Raw genomic sequence first — 22,994 nt, 5'->3', positions numbered from 1 at the left:
TATTCTTAAACGAATAGACCATGTAGTCTAGAAAATTCAAAATGGCCCTGAAATATGTCAACATGGGAATCTAAGTTCCTATATTTGTTTACTAGTCTCAAGCAGTAAAATTTTATACAAGCTCCAGTTCATCAACAGTGTTAAATATTAGAACAGTTGAAATCAATATATTGTCCTATCTTCCTGGAAATCTGTATAATGACCTATGTGAAAAGCCTCTGTTTTATTAATGAACTTAAAAGTTCATGTACAAATTGATTATTTCCTAATGCAGAGACTTCTCTGTTTAAGAGATCTCCAAAGAACTTGTACATGTATTTTTTTCTTTGGACACCAAGAAACTGCATTTTACTCTTGTTAGCCTCATTTAATAAGCATTTTAATTAAAGATTATATATTAATATTTTATATTGCTATTTTAACTATTTAAATCAATGCTTTTTAAAATTTACATTTTAAACTAAGTACTGTGTTATTGCATGAGCAACTTTATGTTCCCTAATATGGTCTACTTCTTCCCTGCCCCTTCCTTCTATTTTTATTTTTAGGTGAATAATGCTACAGCACGTGTAATGACCAATAAGAAGATGGTCACACCATATGCAAATGGTAAGAGACTCTAAATCATCTTCAGAAGGATGTCATTTATTCTCATGTGAATATGTGAATTTTTCTTAAACTTCTAAGAATTTCTCTTTGTTTCAGTATTAAGACAGTTTGCTTAATTTACAGTGAAATAGACTTTACCTAGGAAAGTATCTTTACAAATTAATTATTTCCCCTAGAATTAAGCTAAGTTCTCTGGTTAGAAAAGTGTTATGTTCTTGGTAAAATCCATGTTATACACTAGTGCAGACATGTCATTTGAAGTTGCCTATTAACCCAAGTTAGGTCCCTCCTGAGCACCCCATTTTTCAGCTACTGTTCTTTATTATATGTTAGACTTGTCCATAATAGCCATGGATGTCCACTGTTCTAGTTTGCTATGCCGAAACGCAACACACCAGAAACAGAATGGCTCTCAAAAAGGGGAATTCAGTAAGTTGCCAGTCCACAGTTCCAAGACCGAGAAAATGTCCCAGTTGAAACAAGTTTGAAGAAATGTCCAATCTAAGTCATCAAGGGAAAGATACCTTGCTTCAGGAAGGCCGATGGAGTCCAGGGTTTCTCTCTGAAGTGGAAGGGCACATGGCAAACACAGAGTTTCTCTCCCATCTGGAAAGGCACATGGTGAACATAGTCAGGGTTCCTCTCTCATCTGGAAGGGCACACGGCAAACACAGCATCATCTGCTAGCCTCTTCTCCTGGCTTCCTACTTCATGAAGCTCCCCGAGAGGCGTTTTCCCTCTTCATCTCCAAAGGTTGCTGGCTGGTGGACTCTGCTCCTCGTGGCCATGACACTCCACCCTACTCTCTGAATCTCCTTCATTCTCCAAAATGTTTCCTCTTTTATAGGACTTCAGAAACTAATCAAGACCCACCCAAATGGGTGGAGTCATGCCTCTACCTAATCCAGCTTAGCAGCCACTCTTGATTAAATCACATCTCTGGGGAGATGATCTAATTACAGTTTTGGATTTACAATGCTGAATAGGGATTAGAAGAAACGGCTGCCTTTATGAAATGGGATTAGGATTAAACATGGCTTTTCTAGTGTACATATATCATTTCAAACCAGCATATCCACCAACTATGACTTTTAACTACTAATTCCTATTCATCTGAGCATGAGTAGAATATGTTAGAAGAATAAGTATTTTTTAATCACTTTTATAATTCTGAATCTCTTGCTCTCCTAATAAGGTAAGACCCAGAGCAGAGCTAAGTGTTCTAACAAAAGTAACTTTTATACCTCAAATTTAATCCAGATTCATATTCTTTCTCTAAATAAGATACAATATAATTTTAATCTTTTTTTTTTAATACAAATTTCAGAAATTTGAAATTGAAATAGTGGTTTTGTAAACCACGTTCCTCAGAGCCATAGGGTGGTGGGGAAGACATATAGATTTGGTCCTGGACTTCCAGCTCTACTTCAGTCTGAGCAACTCCACATTCTCTGTTGTATATATTGGGGTCTGCCTAAGATTTAACTAGAACAAAAAGAGTTTCTGCTGGGTTTTTTTGTTTTTGTTTTTGCTTTTTGTTTTATGTTTGAAAACACTGTGCTGGAGTGTAGTGGTGTATACTGGTAATGTCTTAATAAATTAAATAGATGCTATTGCATATATCCCACAAAATCTTAAATACATATATTTAGTCCAGTTTTTCATATAGGTGATACAAATTTATCAGCGTAATTAGCATTTTCTCTATTTTATCAGTGATGTATCATGTGATACCAACACCTACCACTTTTCTCGTTTTCTTCTTTTCCCGGCTTTTACCAAAACAGAAGTTTCTGCAATTTTGATAAAAACCCAATGTAAACAAAATAGGAAGAAGAGGCAATGTAATTAAACTTCCTTCAGATCTAGGGTAAATGGTGTGGTGGGAAATTCTACTTACAGATATAAGTCCTCATTTACTGTGTGACAGCAGGCCAATTTCTTAACCTGTCTGATTCTGTTCTCATATTTATAAATTGAAGATCACAGAATTTTAGCAGCAGGCTGTTCTTTAGAAGTCATCAAAACCTAAACCTCTCAGTTATTATTTAGGAAATGAGGCCCAGAGAAGTGTAATACTTATCCAAGATTTCAGAGATGGTACCTATCTTATTTCCCGCTTTGGGTTTTGTGAGAGACTAATGAAAATACAGAGTAAACTGTAAAGAGCTAAACGTATTCAGGTATTGTTAACCACACATTAATGTACATACATTGTACAGATTGAAAGGAAATGTTCAGGAAATAGTGCCACTGATAGGAAAGCATCATTGTTGAAATTGTGTTAGGGTTCTCTAGAGAAACAGAACCAACAAAAGAAATCTGTAAATACGAGATTTATAAAGGTGTCTCATGCAGCTGTTGGAATGGAAGAGTCCAAAATCCACAGGGCAGACTGTGAAGCTGGCAGTTTCAATTGAAGGATCTGGATGAACTCCATAGGAGTTGCAGTCTGGCTGAAGAAGCAGTGAAAGAGTCTCTCTTTTCCGTTAAAAGCCTTTGACTGATTGGATTATCTTGTTGTGGGGGCGTGCTTTAGGTGATCTCAGATATAATCAGCCACAGATGCAGAATCAACTGGCTGATGACTTAATACACCAGCCTTCCGGTTTATCAACCAGCCACGAAATATCTTTGCAGCAATGGTCAGGCCAGTGCTTGCCTGACCGGACAACTGAGCTTAATCATCGGGCCAAGTTGACACCAGAACCTAACCATCACAAATATTATTCTAAATTACTATTCAAAACTAAAGGACCCAAACTTTAGAAACCTGTCATTGCTGAGTAGAATGTACCAGGCAGTTTCTCAGTCAGTATCTTATTTTATGTTGGTTGAAATCATTTGATTTGTCCACTGTTGCAGAACATTTCTGTTCTTACAATTCAGGTAGGATATGAATCCAGAATTTGTCGAAATTTTTTATATATTTATAATTACAGAGAGACATCACCATCATGAGCACATGAAATAATGGGAGACTGGATTGATTAGGAATGAATTAGATTTTCTGTTTATTTTTTCAACAGTACTTTTATGTACAGCCATTTAAACCTGGTAATTTCGATGGAATTGGCCTTTTCTTTACATTCATATATTTATAGAACAGCAGTCAAACAGTGATAAGCACTTTAGAAATATAAAGATGTAAAAGAAGGGGCCAGTGTTTCAGAAAAATAATTAAGGCATATTTACTTGTTTATGTATGAGATTCAATAGATATTTACTGACTAAACTTTTATGTGGGCTTCTACTTAGTAGCTATCAGTGGGCAGGAACACATTTTTCTTCTTCATTTTCTTTTTTATCTTGAGACTCACATATTCCTATAAATATAAAAAATAGGGAATAAGAAATAAAATTGACATTAAACAGAATGTTTGGAAATTCTTAGAATATATGCATGTTTAAGCTAATGTTCAACAGCAATCCAGTCTCCTTTGTTTGCTAAAAAGTCTGATGAGCTTAAATATATTCATTATAAATTGAAACATCAAAAGATGTGCACTGAAGTTAGAAATGTACCTTGAATTTATCATCGTGTGTATTTTCTTCTTGACTGGGTAATTTTAACTGTTAAATCCCAATGTAAATCCAAGGATACCTTTTTATATCAACTAGAGTAGTAAACACTGTTAAGATGATATATAAGAAATTGCGTGACAGTGTGGTACAGAATGACATATATTCTGCTTTTTTCTTTTTCCTAAGCTAGGAAAAGATCATTCCTCCCTTTTTTTCTTCCCTCCCTTTCCCTGTCACCCTCCAATCCTTTGTTCTCCTTTCACAGTGCTAGTCCTAAAGAAAATCAGGTCTAGAAATAACTTCACCTCTCATATAAACCCCCAGCTGCCATTTTAAAAGAAGTTGGTAACAGGCCAAAAGTAAGCCCAGAAATGTTGGAAGCCAACTTGCATATGCCTTGATCACTCCTTTTTCCTGTATTCCTGATAAAGTCTTAAAGCTCACTGTCCTCTCTTCTGTTTCAGGTTGGAAGTTAAGCCCAGTAGTTGGAGCTGTATATGGCCCTGAGTTATATGCAGGTAATATTTCAGTTAATGTTTCTAGTTGTGCTATTTAGCTGTGATAACATAGATTGTTTTCCAGTTTGCTATTCCTTTGTAACCTTTATGCATTTTTAAATTTTTTTAATGTGATCAGCCTCCAGCTTTCAAGCAGATGTCTCCCTAGGCAATGAAGCAGCAGTGCCCCTATCAGGAAGAGGGGGTATTAACACTTACATTCCTTTAATCAGTAAGTAGCCTATTTTGGCCTGACGTGGATTTTGACTATTGGGAGTGAATAGTAATACATTGGCTATTTTCTTTTCCCTGGTATACATACTAAAAAGGAGACTGCTCAAGAGGGCTAAATACCATCACAATGCTGTGTTTTGCCTAACCTACTCTAGAATTTTCCTGACTAAATATTAGGATTGCCACAAAGTAAAAATAGCTGGCAAAGGCAGAGTGGGTACGGGCATGTGAAGAACATTAATAGTCTACGTACTTGATAATAAAGAAAACAAAAGGAGTGAGTATGTGTTATATGTTATATTATACATATTCTCTGCAAGTCAGCCTTGGGCCTTGGGTATTTAAAAGTACCTCCAAGTGGGGAAAGCTAGGGTAGCTTAGTGGTAGAATTCTTGTCTGCCACGCAGGAGACCCAGGTTCAATTCCCTGACTCGGGACTCCTCCCCTTCCCAACCCCCCCCCCCCCCAAAGTACCTCCAGTATTATTGACTTGTTCTCAGCTTTGTTGATATCATTAGAGTTATTTTCACCTGAGCCATTTTGTGCCAGCGTGAGGGATAATTAGACAGGTTCAGTGGATATAGAGTCATTGTCTCTGCATGCTTTCCAGAGGATGGCACACTTAAATAGACCCTTAGAAAACATCAGCTCCTTTAAAGGATAAAAGCTACAGAGAAGGAGTAGTTTTTCTCCCACCTTACATTTCTGGATTAAAACATTTTAGATAAAGGAAACTAATGAAATATCTATAAGACTATTATATACCTTGGGGGTGGGGTGATGCAAAAATACAGAAAGCCAGTTATTTTGAGGAATAATGTGTGTACGTAAAAATATTTGGAAACAAGATTAGTAATTGACCAGTTAAAGAGTTTTTATCAATCTGATTTAAAGTACCCAGAGAAATAAAAAGTCCTATCTCTTATGTCAGTAATTCTCATGGCTTCTTGACCAGTTTCTCATCACACTGCATTGTAATACCAAGATTGAGAAGTTGCAGGGAAAACTTTGCAAGTTTTCATAGTTTTGTGGTGAATGACACATGGGAACATAGGCTTTTCTTTCTCTCCATTTCGTTCTCATTAAGAGACACAGGATGTAATTGAATAATATATGTATTAGGAAAGATATAGCATATATCTTTAAATCTTTTCTAAAATTGGTTCCAATCAAGTTATAGCTGTTCAGCTGCTATTGAATAAAAGTTGAAATTTCTGTCATATTTTGGGTCTCCCTTTAGTTCCTGGCTTTCCTTACCCAGCTGCAGCCACCACGGCAGCTGCTTTCAGAGGAGCTCACCTGAGGGGTAGAGGGCGGACGGTATATGGTGCAGTCCGAGCAGTACCTCCAACAGCCATTCCCGCTTATCCAGGGTAAGCATCTGATTCCAAAATCAGGTATATTTCCAAATACGTAAGTGAACAAATGCAGAATACCATGGCTCTCTCATGACTTCTCGCACGTTGCAGTGCCGTATAGTAGACATTCAGTGAATATTTGTAAATTAACAGATTAGATGACAAGAACCAAAATATACCATCATCAGAATGTAACAAAATGTCAATTCATTATATAAATCATTTTTGGAAACCTTAAGCTCTCATAGTAGGGGCTTTAGACGGTAGCCAGAACCGTCTTGTGTTTACTAGCAATGTGTTGGCATGGAGTTCACTTAGCATCGCATGTATATGAATTAACACTACTGCAGAGAATCAAAATAGGAGCTCAAGATTGTAGTACAAGACTGCATCTGCTGTGTTCACCCCCTTATTACCACTCCATGTTCGGGTGGAAGCTGTCATGTGCCCCACCCACCTGACTCCTTGGGATTCATTGCCTGGGTGGTGAGCAGCAGAGCTAGTTACCCACAATGGATTTGCTTTCTTTGTAGGAAATGGATTAAAAGAGATTAATTCAAAGATGAACCAAGTCCAATTGAATCAAGGGAGAAAGGGAGAAGTAGGACGAATTAAACTGCAGTTGGCTTCTGAGTGATGGTAAAACAACTAATGTAGCTGAGCATCCTTCACCTTTTGATTTTTGTATGGAGGGTGTCTCATGCAGTGGAATGATTCCATAGCAACAAATAAATCCTTTGCTATTGAATGAGGGAGAAGGAGTGAAGATAGGTTTTGTTTTTAGTTGTTTCTCAGTGTCAGAACCTAAAATGTATATTTTTATAGAATGGATTGAATGTGACATTTGTGTTATTCATCTTTTCTCTGCCTGTGGCAGGTTTTTTTTTTTCCAGATTCTTAATGAGAAATCATCATAGCATCAGAAAAACCTAGCTGATACTTAGGTAAAATACAGAGAAAGAGCCTCCTTTGTGGGTTGTTTTCTGGCAGCAAAATTGGCCCAACCAGCCTTGGGGTGTATAAATTCAGCATCCGTTCATACACCAAATTGGTATACCATTCAAGGGTCCTCTGGTCCATAGAATTAAAGCATTTTTTTTAGTATGCATGTTGAAATAGGCAGGCTCCAAAAGCCGTTGAAAGGAAACCATTCCAGAAGTTAACTTTTGTTTGCAGTTAATAGATGTTTAAATCCTATACATTCCATCATCTCCATCTTCTACCATTACTTACTTTTAATTTTATCCTTTTTTCATACAACCTAACCTTTGGCCTTCAACCTCTGACATCTCTTTAAAGAAATGAATAAAGATACAGTTTTGTTTCATCAAGAAATATTCAAGTGTAATAAAATGAACATTTTGGAAGTTCTGCTGCATACTAGGAAAATTGTACTGAAATGTCTTCCATTTCAGTCTAAGAGAGTTTAGGATCATGTTTGCCAAGAGAACTGCTCGCCAAAAAAAAGGGGCTTCTTTACTTTGTAATATTCCTCAGTTATTTTATAAAGTGGATGAATTCATTCCTATTCAATGTAGGGTGATATCAGTCTATTGGCCAAACTTGAGAGCCCATGATCTACCAAGACTGTGTCAAGTACATATTTGCTCAAAGGTATTTTTATCGTTTCGTCCAATCACATCAACTTCTGTGCATTACATTGAACGCTGATTTTCCATGTTTTCTTTTTTATTAACCAAATCTCCTGTATTTACATGGAAGATGGCAAGGAATAAGTCCAGTATTTTGTGGGGACTGGCCTAGAATTGCTTTTCAGCTTAGTAAACTAATTTCATCATCAATCATTGTGTTCTAGCCTCCTGTGGCATTTTAATATAGGAAATATTGGAGTTCTTCTAGAACTTAGGTGAATATTCCTGGCGAGTGATACAATTTAGGGTAAAATTTATTCATGTTTTTTAATATCACCACTCCTCTATACTTTTTACCTTTACCTTATCCCCTTACTGAAATAGTTGAAGGTTAATTAATCATTGCTTGGCTCTAATGCTTTGGATTTTATCAACCGTCTCATTATGGACAAGTCTCCTTTTTACTAAAATGCAGTTTAGAGACAGACTTCTTTCTCAACTTTATTTGCAATTGGAGACAATGAAGGTAGATAGACCCTAGCTAACGGAACATCAAAGACAAGTGTAAGTTCCCTGTTGTCTGATGCAAAGGGACAGCACGTTGGGGGCTTTGTAAAGTATACCCATACTGTCCTGTAAACGCAACAACATGCCACTGGAAGTAGAACAACTTTGCAGCTACCTATAAGATTGAGTCTTAAAATGTGATTTGATGACCTTACTTCTAGCTTGTTTATTGTAACAGAGAAAGTGGTGATGAAAATGTCTAGCTTGTTCAGTTGAATAAATGATAAAGAAATCCTCTAATTTAAATCTTGATTTAATAGGTATAAAGAAGTCTTATCTTTTATCCGTTCCTGCTGTTCCATGTCTTTCGGTCCCAAAATATGTTTTAAGTAAAGTCTGTATACACAAAAATACCTCAAACATTTAAAATCTATATTTTAAGTATAATAGTATAGTGTTGCTCTAGATTAAAAAACAAGAAGCGTCAGGCATTGTTTGTTGAATACAAGTTATTTTCTAAACAGAAAATAAACCTTCTATTCCTAATCAACTGCCTTCTCCGTTTTATTCTTTTAAATAGATAGAATGCTCCCGGGGCATGCCCAGAACTTCAATTATCAATTGCATTTTTTCAGAATGCCATGAATACTCTTAAGATCAAAAAGGACCCTTAAAATCTAGTTACTCCTTCCCACTCTGGATTATATTGTTACTATCTGGGATCCCCACTGCACCTTTCAATTCTTAGACCTTGGACCAATCACCTTAACCTTTAGCTCATTATCTCTGCTTGTGAAAGCAATGCATTGTGGGTATTTTTGGTTGTGTTTTTTTGTTGTTTTTTTTTAAATTACATTTCTCTGTTTACTTTGGTCAGAATTGATTGACTTGTTTTTCCGAGGTGTTGCATTGGTTCTTAAAATGCTGAATAATAATACTTTGCATGCTTGTGTGATCAGCCAAATCTTATCGCATGTCTAATGTGCAGGGTAAAAAGCAGGTGATGTATGGATATCAAAAAATTTCATATTATTATAAAGCTGAAAACGAAATGCTAAACATAATTTTGAAACACACATTGCATACTGAAATTCTTTGGGTTCCGTTTTTGTTCATATGCAACCTCCTTACCCCCACCCACCTACCTCTCTTTAAATTCTTTAAAGAAAAACGTCCTCCTAGTGCAAGCTTATTTTTAAAAATACTCCAGATACAAAAAGTGATATTTCCAGTCCACCAGATAGATACATTAGACCCTTCTGGGAATACTTTTAATTGTTTTGCTCTTAATTACCAAATATCCAGGTAATTTATTCCAGTTTTGCATCCCTTTCCCTTACCTCGCATGTCCTAGAACTGTGTAACATGCGTGTGCACCTTCACCTTTCCTCACTGATTTGCGGTGGCCCCAAAGCCCAGGTTGTGTATTCATACATCACCTGCCTGTGTAGAGCGCATGTGCATGCTGCCGTCCTCAATAACCGGAATGTGTTTCTGTTCTTTTGTTTTTTGTTTTTGTTTTTGTGTGGATTTTCTGCAGTGTGGTTTACCAGGACGGATTTTACGGTGCTGACCTCTATGTAAGTACACACACCGGGGCCTTCTCAACCCCATCCCCTGACAAGCCAGCCTTTTTTTTTCTGTTTCTTTGGTTTGGTTTGGTTTTTTAAAATATAATTTATTTTTTATTTTCTTTTTCCTTGTGGATATATATATATATATATTTATATATTAGGAATGCAAGCATGCTTCTCTGCCACTGCGCTTGCCCCTGGGTGCAAAAACTAAGCCTTTGGGTTTCCTGATCATTGCTAGGGTCAGTCTACTGGACATATTCTTTTCCATTCCCTTTACCCACAGATGTTTTGTGTACCACTAATTTATTTGTGAGATGATCAGCAGGTTTAAAGTCTTTTATTACTGTATATCATTTGCATACATAAAAAACAGAAATAGCTTAGCCTTAAAACAACTTTTTTACCTTTTCTGCTTTTCTTCTCATTTCACATCTCTCTTTAGATCATTCTAGCCTTGATTTATGTAAGTGGTAATAAGCTTTCTGAGCTGTGTGTTCTCCTATTTTACATACTTCAAAGAGAGTGTTATCCTGTGAAAGTGAAATAAGAAACTGATGCCAGTTAACAATGATGAGTAATAAGAGGGTGCTCTAGATTCAGTGCTTGAAGCCTTTTTCTATCAAAAGGTCCACAACCAGCAAGTCTCTTTTCTTAAGAGTTGTCTAGAGGAAAATAAGTGACATAATTAGCAACGTAGACACTTACAAATATCCTGTTATCATGCAAGATTTGTTGAGTCTATCAGCCACATTGACGTGTAATCATGATTTAAATTGTCTAACTGTAAAACTCTGTGGTTTGTCACATATTTAACATATGGACAAAATGAACTAACAAAGTTTGAGTTTTGAAGTTTTTTTAGGACCTCACCAAATGGTCTTTTTTTGAAAACAATTTTATAAGAAAAGTTTCTTAGCACAAAATTATTCAATGGCAATAGGTTAGAATTGTCTGGAAATGCTTTCCCTACAGCCCACACCTTCCTACCCCCTGCCACCACTCCCACACACACCGCAGTGCCTTTTCTCCCCAAATCAGTAAGGGGACCTTTTTAGTGAACTTCCACAGTGTGCCAGAGATTCTCTGCTCTCTAAAAAGTTATTGCACTTTTAGAATCCACTTAGAAACTCGATGTATTGCAAAAAGTAGAGCTAGAATAATGCAGTCCATGCAGATATATAGGTGGTTGTAGACTCTGTGCTGTTTAGAGTAGGCTTTCAAAGTATGCCTGAATTTTGAAATACTTAAAGGAATCTTAGCCATGATTTGATCCAACCTCTCACTTAGATGTCTTTTAGAGAGATTGTGAATTACCCATAATTACACGAGTCACTTGTATAGCTAAGCATAAAACCCAACTAATCCATAGTTCATTAACTTTCTTTGTACTTTAATTAGAGTTCACCTCTTTCCTCAGATTGTTTTCAAGAATGACAAAAGATATCTTTTTTCTATGCTCACAATGAAACTGGAAGGTTGTGAAACATATGTCCTATTTTTTACACTAAATTACTTATTCTGTATATATATATGTGTGTGTGTATATATATATATATAATTTACATATGATCTGAGCATGTACATCTCATACATATTCTCATAAAACTCGTCTTTATGTTATCTCAATTGTTTTTCTTTGAAATCTGGTCTATTAAAACAAATATTTTAATCCATTTGAATTAAAAATCGTCTGCTTTTTTCTCCCTCTAAATCTTCCTTATTTGGGGATTTTAAAATATGGCCTACTTCCACTTTATTAAGATTTGACTCCTACCACGTTGGTAAGTGAACCAAGCAGATACTTGTTTACAGTTCTCTCCTTTCCTTAGTACACAATGTATGATTTTATTGAGATGGTTTTCCTGTACTATCCAGAAAACACTTTTGTACTTTTTAATCTATCTCAGTTACTTTAATCAAGTTAACAATTAATTTAGTGCTTTTTGCCTAAATATATATGTACATACACACACACACACACACACACACACACACACACACACACACACACACATATTAAGATAGTTCCTATCTTAAAGCAGTTACTTGGAGACAAAAATTTGTGACTAGTGCAGAAATAATATCTGAGCCCACTAATGAAAAACAAGAATACATTATGAGATAACTATTGAGCTACGCCTAAATATAATTAAAGCATTTAAAATGTTATAGTCCCTATTTCAATATGTGAGGTAGCCAAAAGGATGCTTCTTTAAAAACAACAAAAACTCTGTTGTTTCACCTTATGTCAGCTCTACTTCTCTCTGTACATTTTCCCATCTGTGGACTTCTAACAATATAAATTTAGTTCTTGTTTCCTCAGTAATGTGGATTAGAAACAGAAAAAGTGGAGAGTTTGACTAGTAAGATGCACTAAACCAGAATTTGAAGGGAAGACACGAGAAAAAAGGTTTAAGTTGCTGATTTTGTTAAATTTTTATTAATTTTTGGCTTTTAGTAGTAGAGGTTTTTTAAGTCCCTGCTCTAAGACAGTGATCCTTGCTAGGCCTTTTCTTCCTTTCTGTTTATTTTATGACACGTTCCTCTCTAGCGAACTGATCTAGCATATGTATGTATCCATAATTTGTAAAGAGATCTATCATGATAGGACTTGGGAATGGTCAGAGAGATAGTGTCCACCCCACTATCCCCCTTTTTTGACCAGTAGAAAAGGCATAGTTCACCCTAATTCACTTTTTAAATGGGATAACAGACTGCTTCTAATGCTCCTTCTATGAAAAGCATGCTTGCATCCAAAGGAAAGAAAAGGCTGGTGGGCCCCTTAGCGGGCTTTTTGTATGATTGTTTTCCTTCCACAGCTGTGTTTTTTGAATTGCTCTTCCTGTGTTCTGTTATAGAATAGTCTTACAGGAACCAATCATTAGCGCTAAAATACCTCAGGTAGGAGTGCCAAGTGTGACCTGCCAATCAATCAGATTGTGGATTGCAGTGAAAAAATTGAATTATACTAACCATTCCAGCTCCACGTTAGAGATGGGAACAGAGGCTTTTTTGGACAATCAAGACTTGTGAGCGTGTGATCTGAGCCCTGCTGCCCCAGCAGTGCACACAATCAAGTTTCACACACAATGGCACTTCCTCCAAAATCAAGTGCTCTTGTCCCCATAACCACATAACCACACTAGGCGTGTCAGGTGCACTGTCCCATCACTGCCAACTCTTTTAGTTTGTCAATCACATTTATCTGTGGTGTTTCAACTGGTCTTTTATATTTGGAGATCTTAGCAGTTGGGGACGTTTTCTTTCTGCTGTGGGAGAAATGAGAAGAGGGAGGAAGTAGAATTCTGTCCAAATAGGACTCCTGAATCCAAGATTGGGAACTGAAATTAGACTAGTAATTGGTCTGTGCTGTTACGTAAGTTCGAAGTTGCCTTAAAAATCTAGACATATTGGCATTCTGAAATTGAGATGTGTATTTCCCTTACCTTCTTTTCCTTTCACCTGTAAGTAAGAACAGGTCTTTAATGAATTAGACTTTTCAAACACTCTACTATTCTAAATCTCCCCAAATTTATTCTATCCAAAATCTCACTGGGTAGCCACCATGTTAAGTAAACTAACTGGATTGTGAAAAGCCATTCATTGTTTTCTTTTTCCTAGCACCCAACTATCAGCAGACCTTCTAAGTGTACTCACTGTCTTCATCTTTCACAGAAATAAGTGGAAGATACCACGTTGATCATTAACAGTTTTCCCCTACCTTAATTTTAAATAATAGATAAAATTTAAACACTTCCTTTAAAATATTTCATAACTACTTTTCAAAGTATATCGGTCTCAAGCAAAAGCAGTAATAATGTTACTGTTATAAATTTTTGCATTCAGGTCTGTGTTGTTCACATTTAATCGAAAGTACATATTACCAAATAAAGATTCTAATAGCTCCTAAAGAGCCCCTCATACATGTTCTGAATAGAGGAGTGGTTCTCAGATGGGGTGGGAAGGAGATTAGGGAATGGAGGGAGTTAGAATCATCTAGAGATCATAAAATGATTCCCAGAGGCACAGCATTAAACCCAAAGTAGTTGGAATAGGTCTCTACTCTGTGTAGTGATTTTACCCATAGCACTCACCTTCCACCCACATTCAGCTTGCTCCTTAGTTACATTATTTCAGACTCTTGTCTGTCAATTTTTATAGATATAAGATCTGTATACACATATAGGTTACAAGCTTTCATTTCTGTCTGCTGGTCTTGAAATACACACTCCTCCTCAGTGTCACATAATGTCATCGTCTTTCAAATAGAAAGGTGTCTTGACATCACATGCTCACCAAAGTCCTGTTTTAATGTGAAACAAAAGCAAAAATAGAATAAAATTAAAGGGTAGGTTAAAATCAGGACAAGGGGAAATTCTGCCAGTGTGAGATTAAACTAATATGCGGATATAGGTCAGATATATGAGGAATGACACATAGAACCCATCCATTTTGTCCTGCTTCAAAACACAGCTACAGAACTGCAGAAAAATCATGTGGTCACTGTGGCAACTTTATAAAGTTAATTAGATGATAAAATTGATTCAGAGTGAAGTAGAAAATCCCTAGGAAGTAAGATTGAACTATGGAAAACTGAGACTTTGTTTTAACAATGTCAAAAGTCTTTATGGAAAAGGATCTTAAAAGTAACATTTTCCTTTGAAAAAGCTGGAAGTCGAAGGCAGGGATTGGTTACAGATATGTAAAAAGATAGAATTCTTAAACACAAGAAATATTGTTTAGATCACTGTTGCTCAGACTATTTGAATGTTGACAGAGGGCAAGGATACAAGTGAGTGCTGCGGATCAAGACTGCATTATGTTGGCGGTCAGGAAAATTGAACTGGGAGTGATGTAGCACTGGACTGTCCCAATTTAGAACACTGGGAGTCATTAAGAAATTAATAACAAAGGAATAAGAAAGTAATTTTTTTAAAGGGACATGCAAATATTTGGATCAGGCTTAGCCATGTCAAATTTATCTAGCTATCAGAGTTCCCAAAAGCTGTCCATGTGTGCCCTTCTACATTAGGGTGTGCTGTGGCCATGCTAATCCCCATTTTTTGTTTTATTTCAAATCATACACAGATAGACTCTGCAAACTGCTTCAGATCAAACAGGTCTGATTGTGTGTAAATACATATGTCCTTTTAAATTTTTACTATTAATGGTTGCTTCAGTTTTGCATCAGTGCATGGTTAAAAGCAGTACACATCAGCTATTTCATGACTTCATATCTCCAAATGAATTATTTCTCCTCTTTTTTTTTTTTGTTTGTTTGTTTGTGCAGTCAGCTGAAGAAATGTTAACATCTCACTCTAAATCTCTCAGTGGAGTCTCTGTTCCCTTCTCTGATATAACAGATGGGTTACTGCTTGTTATAATTATTAACATTGTGGTGTGGGCTAGGGCTAGGGTGGGCAAGATTTACTATTTCCTTGGGCTGGGGAGGGGCCAGTTGTTAGGGTATGGAATGTTAACTCAAGTGGTGACTGACTGTTTCCGTAATACCAGGTCGTTGTGGCTGCACGCTCTAGTAATTGAGGCTGTGTACTTCACCGAGCTTGTGGTAGAGCCTAGGGCAAACCGCTGTCCCAAGAGAATGCTGGGATAGATAGTTAGCCAATATGAGTCTGAACGTGGTGATTTTGCTGGTTGTTTAGCTCCAAGATGTTGGCATGCTTAGTTTTTAATGTGATTAATAATTGTGGCGCCATATCCCTTCCCCACGCCTGAACCCTGTCTCTCCTATCCTTTTCCCCATCCCTGTTCTTTTTTGAAGAGACTTAAGAAAAAGTAATGAAAACTTTAGTGTTTCAAACTGCACTTTGTTCTCATGTTCCATAAATATCTCCAGACTTGCTAGTAGAAGTAGAAGTTGGGAAAACTGATTCTCAGCCTGAAATTTTTGTGTACTCTGAAACCTGAAAGAGAAATACATATATCTGATTCTTAAAAAAAATTTTTTAATTGCTTATATTTTTGTTATCTGTTTTATTGAATAATCAGTTTAAGCAACAATAGAAGTACTTTGGAGTTAGACTGTATCCAAAAGGAGTAAATCGGTGATATCCAATTTAATTTTTCTCATCTTTTGAGTCATGAATGAATTACCATTTTAGTTTATTCGGATATTACCTGCCCATCCTAAAGATAGGCACCTCCCTCCTTTAGTATCATCCTCATAAAGTAATTAGGAAAGTAGTCATGTTGAAATATTATCTGCTTTAAAAAAAAAACTATTAATGTAGTTTTTCTTAATACTGATATTCTCCTTACAGCTATTGTTGTCAATGACATCTGCATCTCTGACCTGTTTTCCTTAATTTGAATAATAAAGAATCTCATCAAATTCAAATTCTAAAGTCAGAGTTCACTTATAAAAGAAAAAAGTTATTACATATAGAGTCTCTCTATTTCTGTTTGGAAGGAAGCTTCTTCCATGCCATCGAACCCATTTTTAATTATTTTGCTTAGCAGTGACATTATTGCTAAACCATCGAGCGGCTGAAAAATGAGGGACTTCCAGAGAAGATGGCGGCTTAGTAAGACGCGCGGGTCTTAGTTCCTCCTCCAGGACAGCAACTAAAGAAACAGAAACAATACGAAACAGCTTCCGGAGCCATGACAGAGACCAAAAAGACAGTGTACCCCATTCTGGAATGGCTGAACGGGCAGGGAGAATCCACTGCGGTGAGATACCCAAGGGGCGCGCGTTTTCCCGGCCGGGGCAGCTGGCGACTGGGGTCCCCTCCACGTACGTGGCTCCCCGGTCTGACTGGGAACGTTGGATAGCGGGGCCCTCCCGCCACGCTTGGCATCTCGGGCCACCTGGGCAATTTGGACCGGCACTCCCCCAAGCCGCAGCAACCCCCCCTCCACACGCGGTTTCCCGGCCGACTGCAAGATTCGGATTGGCAAGTTAAAGGAGCCACAGCATCTTTTACTGGTGGGACCCGCAGACAGACGAGTGCAATGAGCGCCACCTACTGGGCAGGAAAAGAAAAACAGAGCCCAGAGATTTCACAGAAAAACCTTTCAACCAGCCGGGTCCCACACCCAGGGAAATCTGATCAAATGCCCAGACACCAGCAGAAAATAATGGATGACGCTCGGAAAATTGAAGATATGGCCCAGTCAAAGGAACAAACCAATAGTTCAAATGAGATACAGGAGCTGAGACAACTAATGCTGAATATACAAACAGAAATGGAAAAACTCTTCAAAAACCAAATCAATAAATTGAGGGAGGACATGAAGAAGACATGGGCTGAACAAAAAGAAGAAATAGAAAATCTGAAAAAACAAATCACAGAACTTATGGGAGTGAAGGACAAAGAAGAAAAAATGGAAAAAACAATGGATACCTACAATGGTAGATCTAAAGAGACAGAAGCTACAATTAGTGAACTGGAGGATGGAACATCTGAATTCCAAAAAGAAACAGAAACTATAGGGAAAAGAATGGAAAAACTTGAGCAGGGGATCAGGGAACTGAATGACAGTATGAAGCGCACAAATATACGTGTTGTGGGTGTCCCAGAAGGAGAAGAGAAGGGAAAAGGAGGAGAAAAACTAATGGAAGAAATTATCACTGAAAATTTCCCAACTCTTATGAAAGACCTAAATTTACAGATCCAAGAAGTGCAGCGCACCCCAAAGAGAATAGACCCAAATAGGCGTTCTCCAAGACACTTACTAGTTAGAATGTCAGAGGTTAAAGAGAAAGAGAGGATCTTGAAAGCAGCAAGAGAAAAACAATCTGTCACATACAAGGGAAACCCAATAAGACTATGTGTAGATTTCTCAGCAGAAACCATGCAAGCTAGAAGACAGTGGGATGATATATTTAAATTACTAAAAGAGAAAAACTGCCAACCAAGACTTCTAAATTCCAGCAAAATTGTCCTTCACAAATGAAGGAGAAATTAAAACATTTATAGACAAAAAGTCACTGAGAGAATTTGTGACCAAGAGACCAGCTCTGCAAGAAATACTAAAGGGAGCACTAGAGTCAGATACGAAAAGACAGAAGAGAGAGGTATGGAGTAAAGTGTAGAAGGAAGGAAAATCAGATATGATATATATAATACAAAAGCCAAAATGGTAGAGGAAAATATTATCCAAACAGTAATAACACTAAATGTTAATGGACTGAATTTCCCAATCAAAAGACATAGACTGGCAGAATGGATTACGACCCAGCAATACCACTGCTAGGTATCTACTCAAAGGACTTAAGGGCAAAGACACAGACATTTGCACACCAGTGTTTATAGCAGCATTATCTACAATTGCAAAGAGATGGAAACAGCCAAAATGTCCATCAACAGACGAGTGGCTAAACAAACTGTGGCGTATACCTACGATGGAATATTATGCAGCTTTAAGACAGACTAAACTTATGAAGCATGTAATGGACCTAGAGAACATTATACTGAGTGAGTCTAGCCAAAAACTAAAGGACAAATACTGTATGGTCCCACTGATGTGAACCGACATTCGAGAATCAGCTTGGAATATATCATTGGTAACAGAGACCAGCAGGAGTTAGAAACAGGGTAAGATAATGGGTAATTGGAGCTGAAGGGATACAGACTGTGCAACAGGACTAGATACAAAAACTCAAAAATGGACAGCACAATAATACCTAAGTGTAATGTAACTATGTTGGAACACTGAATGAAGCTGCACCTGAAATATAGTTTTTTGTTTGTTAAAAAAAAAAAAAAAGAAGGAAAATGGTTTGTACTTAGAGCCTCTTCTTCCCCCCAAAATTAGTACAGTACAGCTCAAAACTGTGGTTTGACACAATACCTGGAGAGATTGTACCCTAGAATCTCCACTCAGACTTACTGAGAGGAGGGCCTGAAATCTACCCTCGATAAGGACTTTTGAGCCTCAGCTCCCTTAATGAGAATTTATACCTCTGCCCTATGGCATAAACCTTCAGTTTTTAAATGTTTTATTTAGTTAAGCATGAATCAGGCTTTACCTTGACTTTTTTACATTTCTAAAGATTATTTTGGTGCCTAGAGGAGTGCTGGAGAGACAGACCACAGTAATATTGTATGATACTTATTTATAAAGAAGAATTACTAAAGATAGCCCTGCTGTAAACTTTCTACTAGCAAACTTTAATTCTAAACTGGTGTAGCCATCTCTAATTGTAATGAAAAGCTTAGTTAAAACTAAGAAGGAGTAATATATAACCATTGGAAACCAACCAGAGATTTTTAAAATACATAGTTGAAGCTACTTCAGTGACTTAAAGTAGCATAAACTTAAAAAGCAAAAGTACATTTTCCCTCAAAATGCTGTTTATTCTATTAGAAAAGGCAGAATTTATATAGGAAAGGAACAAAAAGCTTTAGAAGCTCACAAGAAAGTACACATATTTCCAAAATTATATTTGAATGGAAATAAAAGTAAGCTAGAAGCTACCATATCAGATGGCTAAAAAGAATACATCCCATTAAACAAATACTTTGTTTTGATGCAGAAGCAAAAAATGATGCAGAAGCAAATATGAAATGTCTTTTGTAGATTTAGCAAAATTGAGCATTTGAAGGAATAAAAAGTAGAAAGCACAGGCAGGAAGCTTTAGATGTCCATGAGAAATGGACACACACAACCTACAGAAAGAAAATATGTGCCGTTCACTATTGAAGTGGTGTGAAAATGGACCACTGATCAGTTATAGTCAGTGGTGGAAGGGTAATAATAAAAATGCACATCTGAATTAGGTGCAGGTAAAATAGATGAATTCTAGGAGGGTAAAAAAAAAGAAAAAGTAGGACTTAACACTTTTTAAATGGCCTGTCTCCTGTGGCATTTGCTCAATTGTCTTTGAAATACTTTTACTAAGAAATATATAAGGTTCACCGTGACAGAGGGAAAAAAATCTATTGAGTATTTTCTTCAACTAGACTAATTTGAAATAACAGGATGTAGTGATTTGAAACTCTTTAGGACTGAGAGGGGATATTTGAACCATTGGAAGAAAAGATTAGATGTAGGAATCCCAAAACCGTTTAGGGAAGGAAAATAAGTACAGTTAAATGCTGGGATTGGGAGGTGGGGGGCAGCAGTGGCGGTGCTGCTCCTGATCTATTTAAATCTAAAAGATCCTCAGCCATTTCTGGTGTAATTTGACCAATGAGGGTTTGGCAAACTTTTTTCTGTGAAGGACCAAATAATAAATATTTTTGGCTTTGTGGGCCGTACGGACTTTGTCACAACTGTTTTCAAAAACAGGTTGCAAGCTGCATTGTCTAACAGGCCATAGTTTGCCAACCCCAATCTCCATTGTTTTTTTCCTAATATTTTGATTATCTTAGCCTCTCTGCAAACAGGCCAGGCCCAGTGGAGCATTTATTTCTTTCAGAGCATTCTGTTATATCCTGTAAATCTCTTAGCAATTAAGTCAATCTCAGTAAGCATCAGAGTATCTGAAGTAAACATAGATAAATTTAATGTATTTTAATTCTATAATTTACATTTCTGGCAATGAAATAGTTTACCCAACTTTCTGTATTTTCCCTATTGATAGTTCCAACAAAGACTGAAGTAAGATCCCACCCAAATCATATCTTCATTTCTTAAATTTGAGAACAATTTATATTATATATTATATACTTGTTACACTCACAAATTGGAAAGCAAATCCCTGCATTAAGTGAAATTTAATTTTCTACTAGAGGAATAACATGTAGACTGATGCAGTTTGAAACATTTCTTCCCATGTCTGTGTCTGTGTTTGAGTTTGTCCCTATATCTGTGTGTCTGTGTGTGTGCCTGTGTCTGTGTGTGGGTGGGTATATGTATTATCTGTCTTCCTGGGGGGAGAGGTATCTGTAAAGTCAGTTCTCTTCTCTCCTATAGGGTGGATATGCAGCCTACAGATATGCACAGCCTGCTACTGCAACCGCAGCCACAGCTGCTGCAGCTGCTGCAGCCGCTTACAGCGACGGGTATGTAAAAAACGAAAAGTGAGCTTTGAGGTGCTATGAGCACTGTGCCATCCCAGAATGTTAGCCCCTTTTCCACCCATTTCATTCCAGGAATATGCAGTACACTGGGTTTCTTGCAAACCTGGGTTTTTCCAGAGGTTTTCTCCTGTGACCTCTTTCATGCCAAAAGCCAGTATCACTTACTCCTTCCTTCGCTCACTCTCTTTTGTTCCTGTCTTTTCTTTGATTTTGACCCCAATCTCCCCCTTCTTCATCTCCAGCTCCCATCTTTTCCACTTTATAGAAGTCCTTCAGGATTTTTCAGGATTACTGCTTTTAGGAGTAGAAATAGACATTTTTTTTTCCGTTCTGCCAGTTTCCTAATAGCATCCCAAAACCAAGTTACAAACAAATCTACAGCACAGTAAACCCTTTAGTGATATGGATCACAATCTTTCTTATATCTCTCTGATTGTAATTCTTGTTTCCAGTTATGGCAGGGTGTATACAGCAGACCCCTACCATGCCCTTGCCCCTGCTGCTAGCTATGGAGTTGGCGCTGTGGTAAGTGTATATACCTTTCTTTATTAAACCATTTTACCCCTTTTAACTTTTACCAACAGACTACAAAAGATGTAAAGTGGTCATAATTCAACCCTTCCTCCATTGCCAAAGTATTAAAGCCACTTGTATTTATCTATGTATTACAGTATGATCCACATGGTCCAGCTGAGGGCATCAGAAGAGAATGAATAGACAGCCTGCCCTAAGTTAAGGCATCATTTGGGGGAGAAAAGGAAGGGAACAGGTTGACATTTAATCTTGGCTCACGTGTTGGGGTACTTGTGGCATAGTTTTGCATGGTATGATAGGTGTTGGCCAAGACTTAGAGGTATAAGACTCTCCAGTTCTCACTAACCTTTTCAAAAATTTTGTGTGTATAAGTTTCAAATGCAGCTGCCAAAGGATATTTCTGCTATTCCTAAGCCTTCTGATAGATAATACTAGGTAGCCAAATGAATAATAGATAGCTTTAAGAAGATATTTTATCTATACCATTTATGGCAGAATATGGTATTTTCATGAAAGTGTAGGAAAAGTCCATAGAGGTCATCTAGAATAATTCCCCTACGCAAATTAAAATCCTCACTGCAATATTCTTGTGTTTAATCAGGTATTGGCTTGGCCTCCTCCAGTTCCAGTAATGGAAACTCACTGGCTATGAAGATAGGCCATTCCACAATGACAGCCCTAAATGCTAGGCAGTCACTCTAATCCAGAATACAACTGGGCAACAGCCTCTGGAGATGGGAGAAGTTGTCGAGAGGCATTCAGAACGAAGCATAAAATTTAAGACTTAAGGAAATATGAAAGAGTCCATGATTTCTCACACTAAGTTTCTACTTATGAAGATTTGTGGGAAGAAGTAGTAAGGTCTGGGGGAATGTTTATTTAGAACTGAGGAAGAGGCATATAACATACAGAGACATATAATATAAAAATGGTAGTGGAAGTTCCTGAAGTTTTATTTAGTGCCAAAATGATATATGATGTATATTGAAAGAATGTGACCAAGGGAAAGATATGTTCCCAAAGAACTTTTAATTGAAAGTGACAAGGAATCATTGGGTAAAGATAAAAAAAAAAAAAAAAGGAATAAAACCCCAGCTATATATATATATATATATATAAATTAGACTATGTCAAGAAACAGCCTAGTTTTAGAATATTCTATAGATCATAGAGGAAATTATTTTATTAGTTGAGTAATTAACTGAGATTTAAAGACAGCACCATCTGTGACCACACATGCCGGAGTTAGTGAGCAGAAGTAAAATGTGTACCACTGACAGAAAATGTGCAAGAAAGAAGTCAAATCAGCAGGCTATTTCAGGCCAGGATTTTAATGAAGGATCAAGGTAAAGAAAGGCCCATGCTTTTAAAAATCAAGCTTTTTGCATACCTAGCTTTAAACAATATTAAATTTCCCTTCTGTGCCAATTCATATAAATAAAATGTATATAATTCAATAGAAACCATCATAATACTCTCTACCTGAGAGTATCAGGCCAGCAATAAATGGGCTGGACTCTGGTATAAGCACCTGAGAGGTGGAATTTGGTTTCCTGACTTCACTGCATGG

At 37.0% G+C, this 22,994-nt stretch overlaps 1 protein-coding gene across 22 annotated transcripts in view; it reads left to right on the top strand.

The window, feature by feature from the left end:
- The window catches only part of RBFOX2 (RNA binding fox-1 homolog 2), a 393,928-nt gene that overhangs the window by 365,289 nt on the left and 5,645 nt on the right, over positions 1-22,994 (top strand). For 8 of the 22 annotated variants that reach the window (XR_013179261.1, XR_013179259.1, XR_013179267.1 and 5 more), the window contains 8 exons: positions 549-609; positions 4,599-4,652; positions 4,771-4,865; positions 6,096-6,238; positions 12,758-12,800; positions 20,784-20,872; positions 21,343-21,415; positions 22,026-22,770. Coding sequence is in view for 9 of the 22 variants with exons in the window: in XM_077168694.1 (XP_077024809.1) it covers positions 549-609; positions 4,599-4,652; positions 4,771-4,863; positions 6,106-6,238; positions 9,863-9,902; positions 14,988-15,019; positions 20,784-20,872; positions 21,343-21,415 (575 nt within the window). In the remaining 13 variants the exon portion in view is untranslated. Of the gene's footprint in view, positions 1-548; positions 610-4,598; positions 4,653-4,770; positions 4,866-6,095; positions 6,239-9,862; positions 9,903-12,757; positions 12,801-14,987; positions 15,020-20,783; positions 20,873-21,342; positions 21,416-22,025; positions 22,771-22,994 lie in introns of those variants that run through there. The other 14 variants (XR_013179263.1, XR_013179262.1, XM_077168689.1 and 11 more) reach the window with 12 other exon arrangements.

This window comes from Tamandua tetradactyla, chromosome 7 (genome assembly GCF_023851605.1).
Source record: "Tamandua tetradactyla isolate mTamTet1 chromosome 7, mTamTet1.pri, whole genome shotgun sequence".
Lineage (NCBI taxonomy): Eukaryota > Metazoa > Chordata > Mammalia > Pilosa > Myrmecophagidae > Tamandua > Tamandua tetradactyla.
Note: the sequence above shows the minus strand (reverse complement) of the source record. Positions and strands in the feature narration are given on the sequence as shown.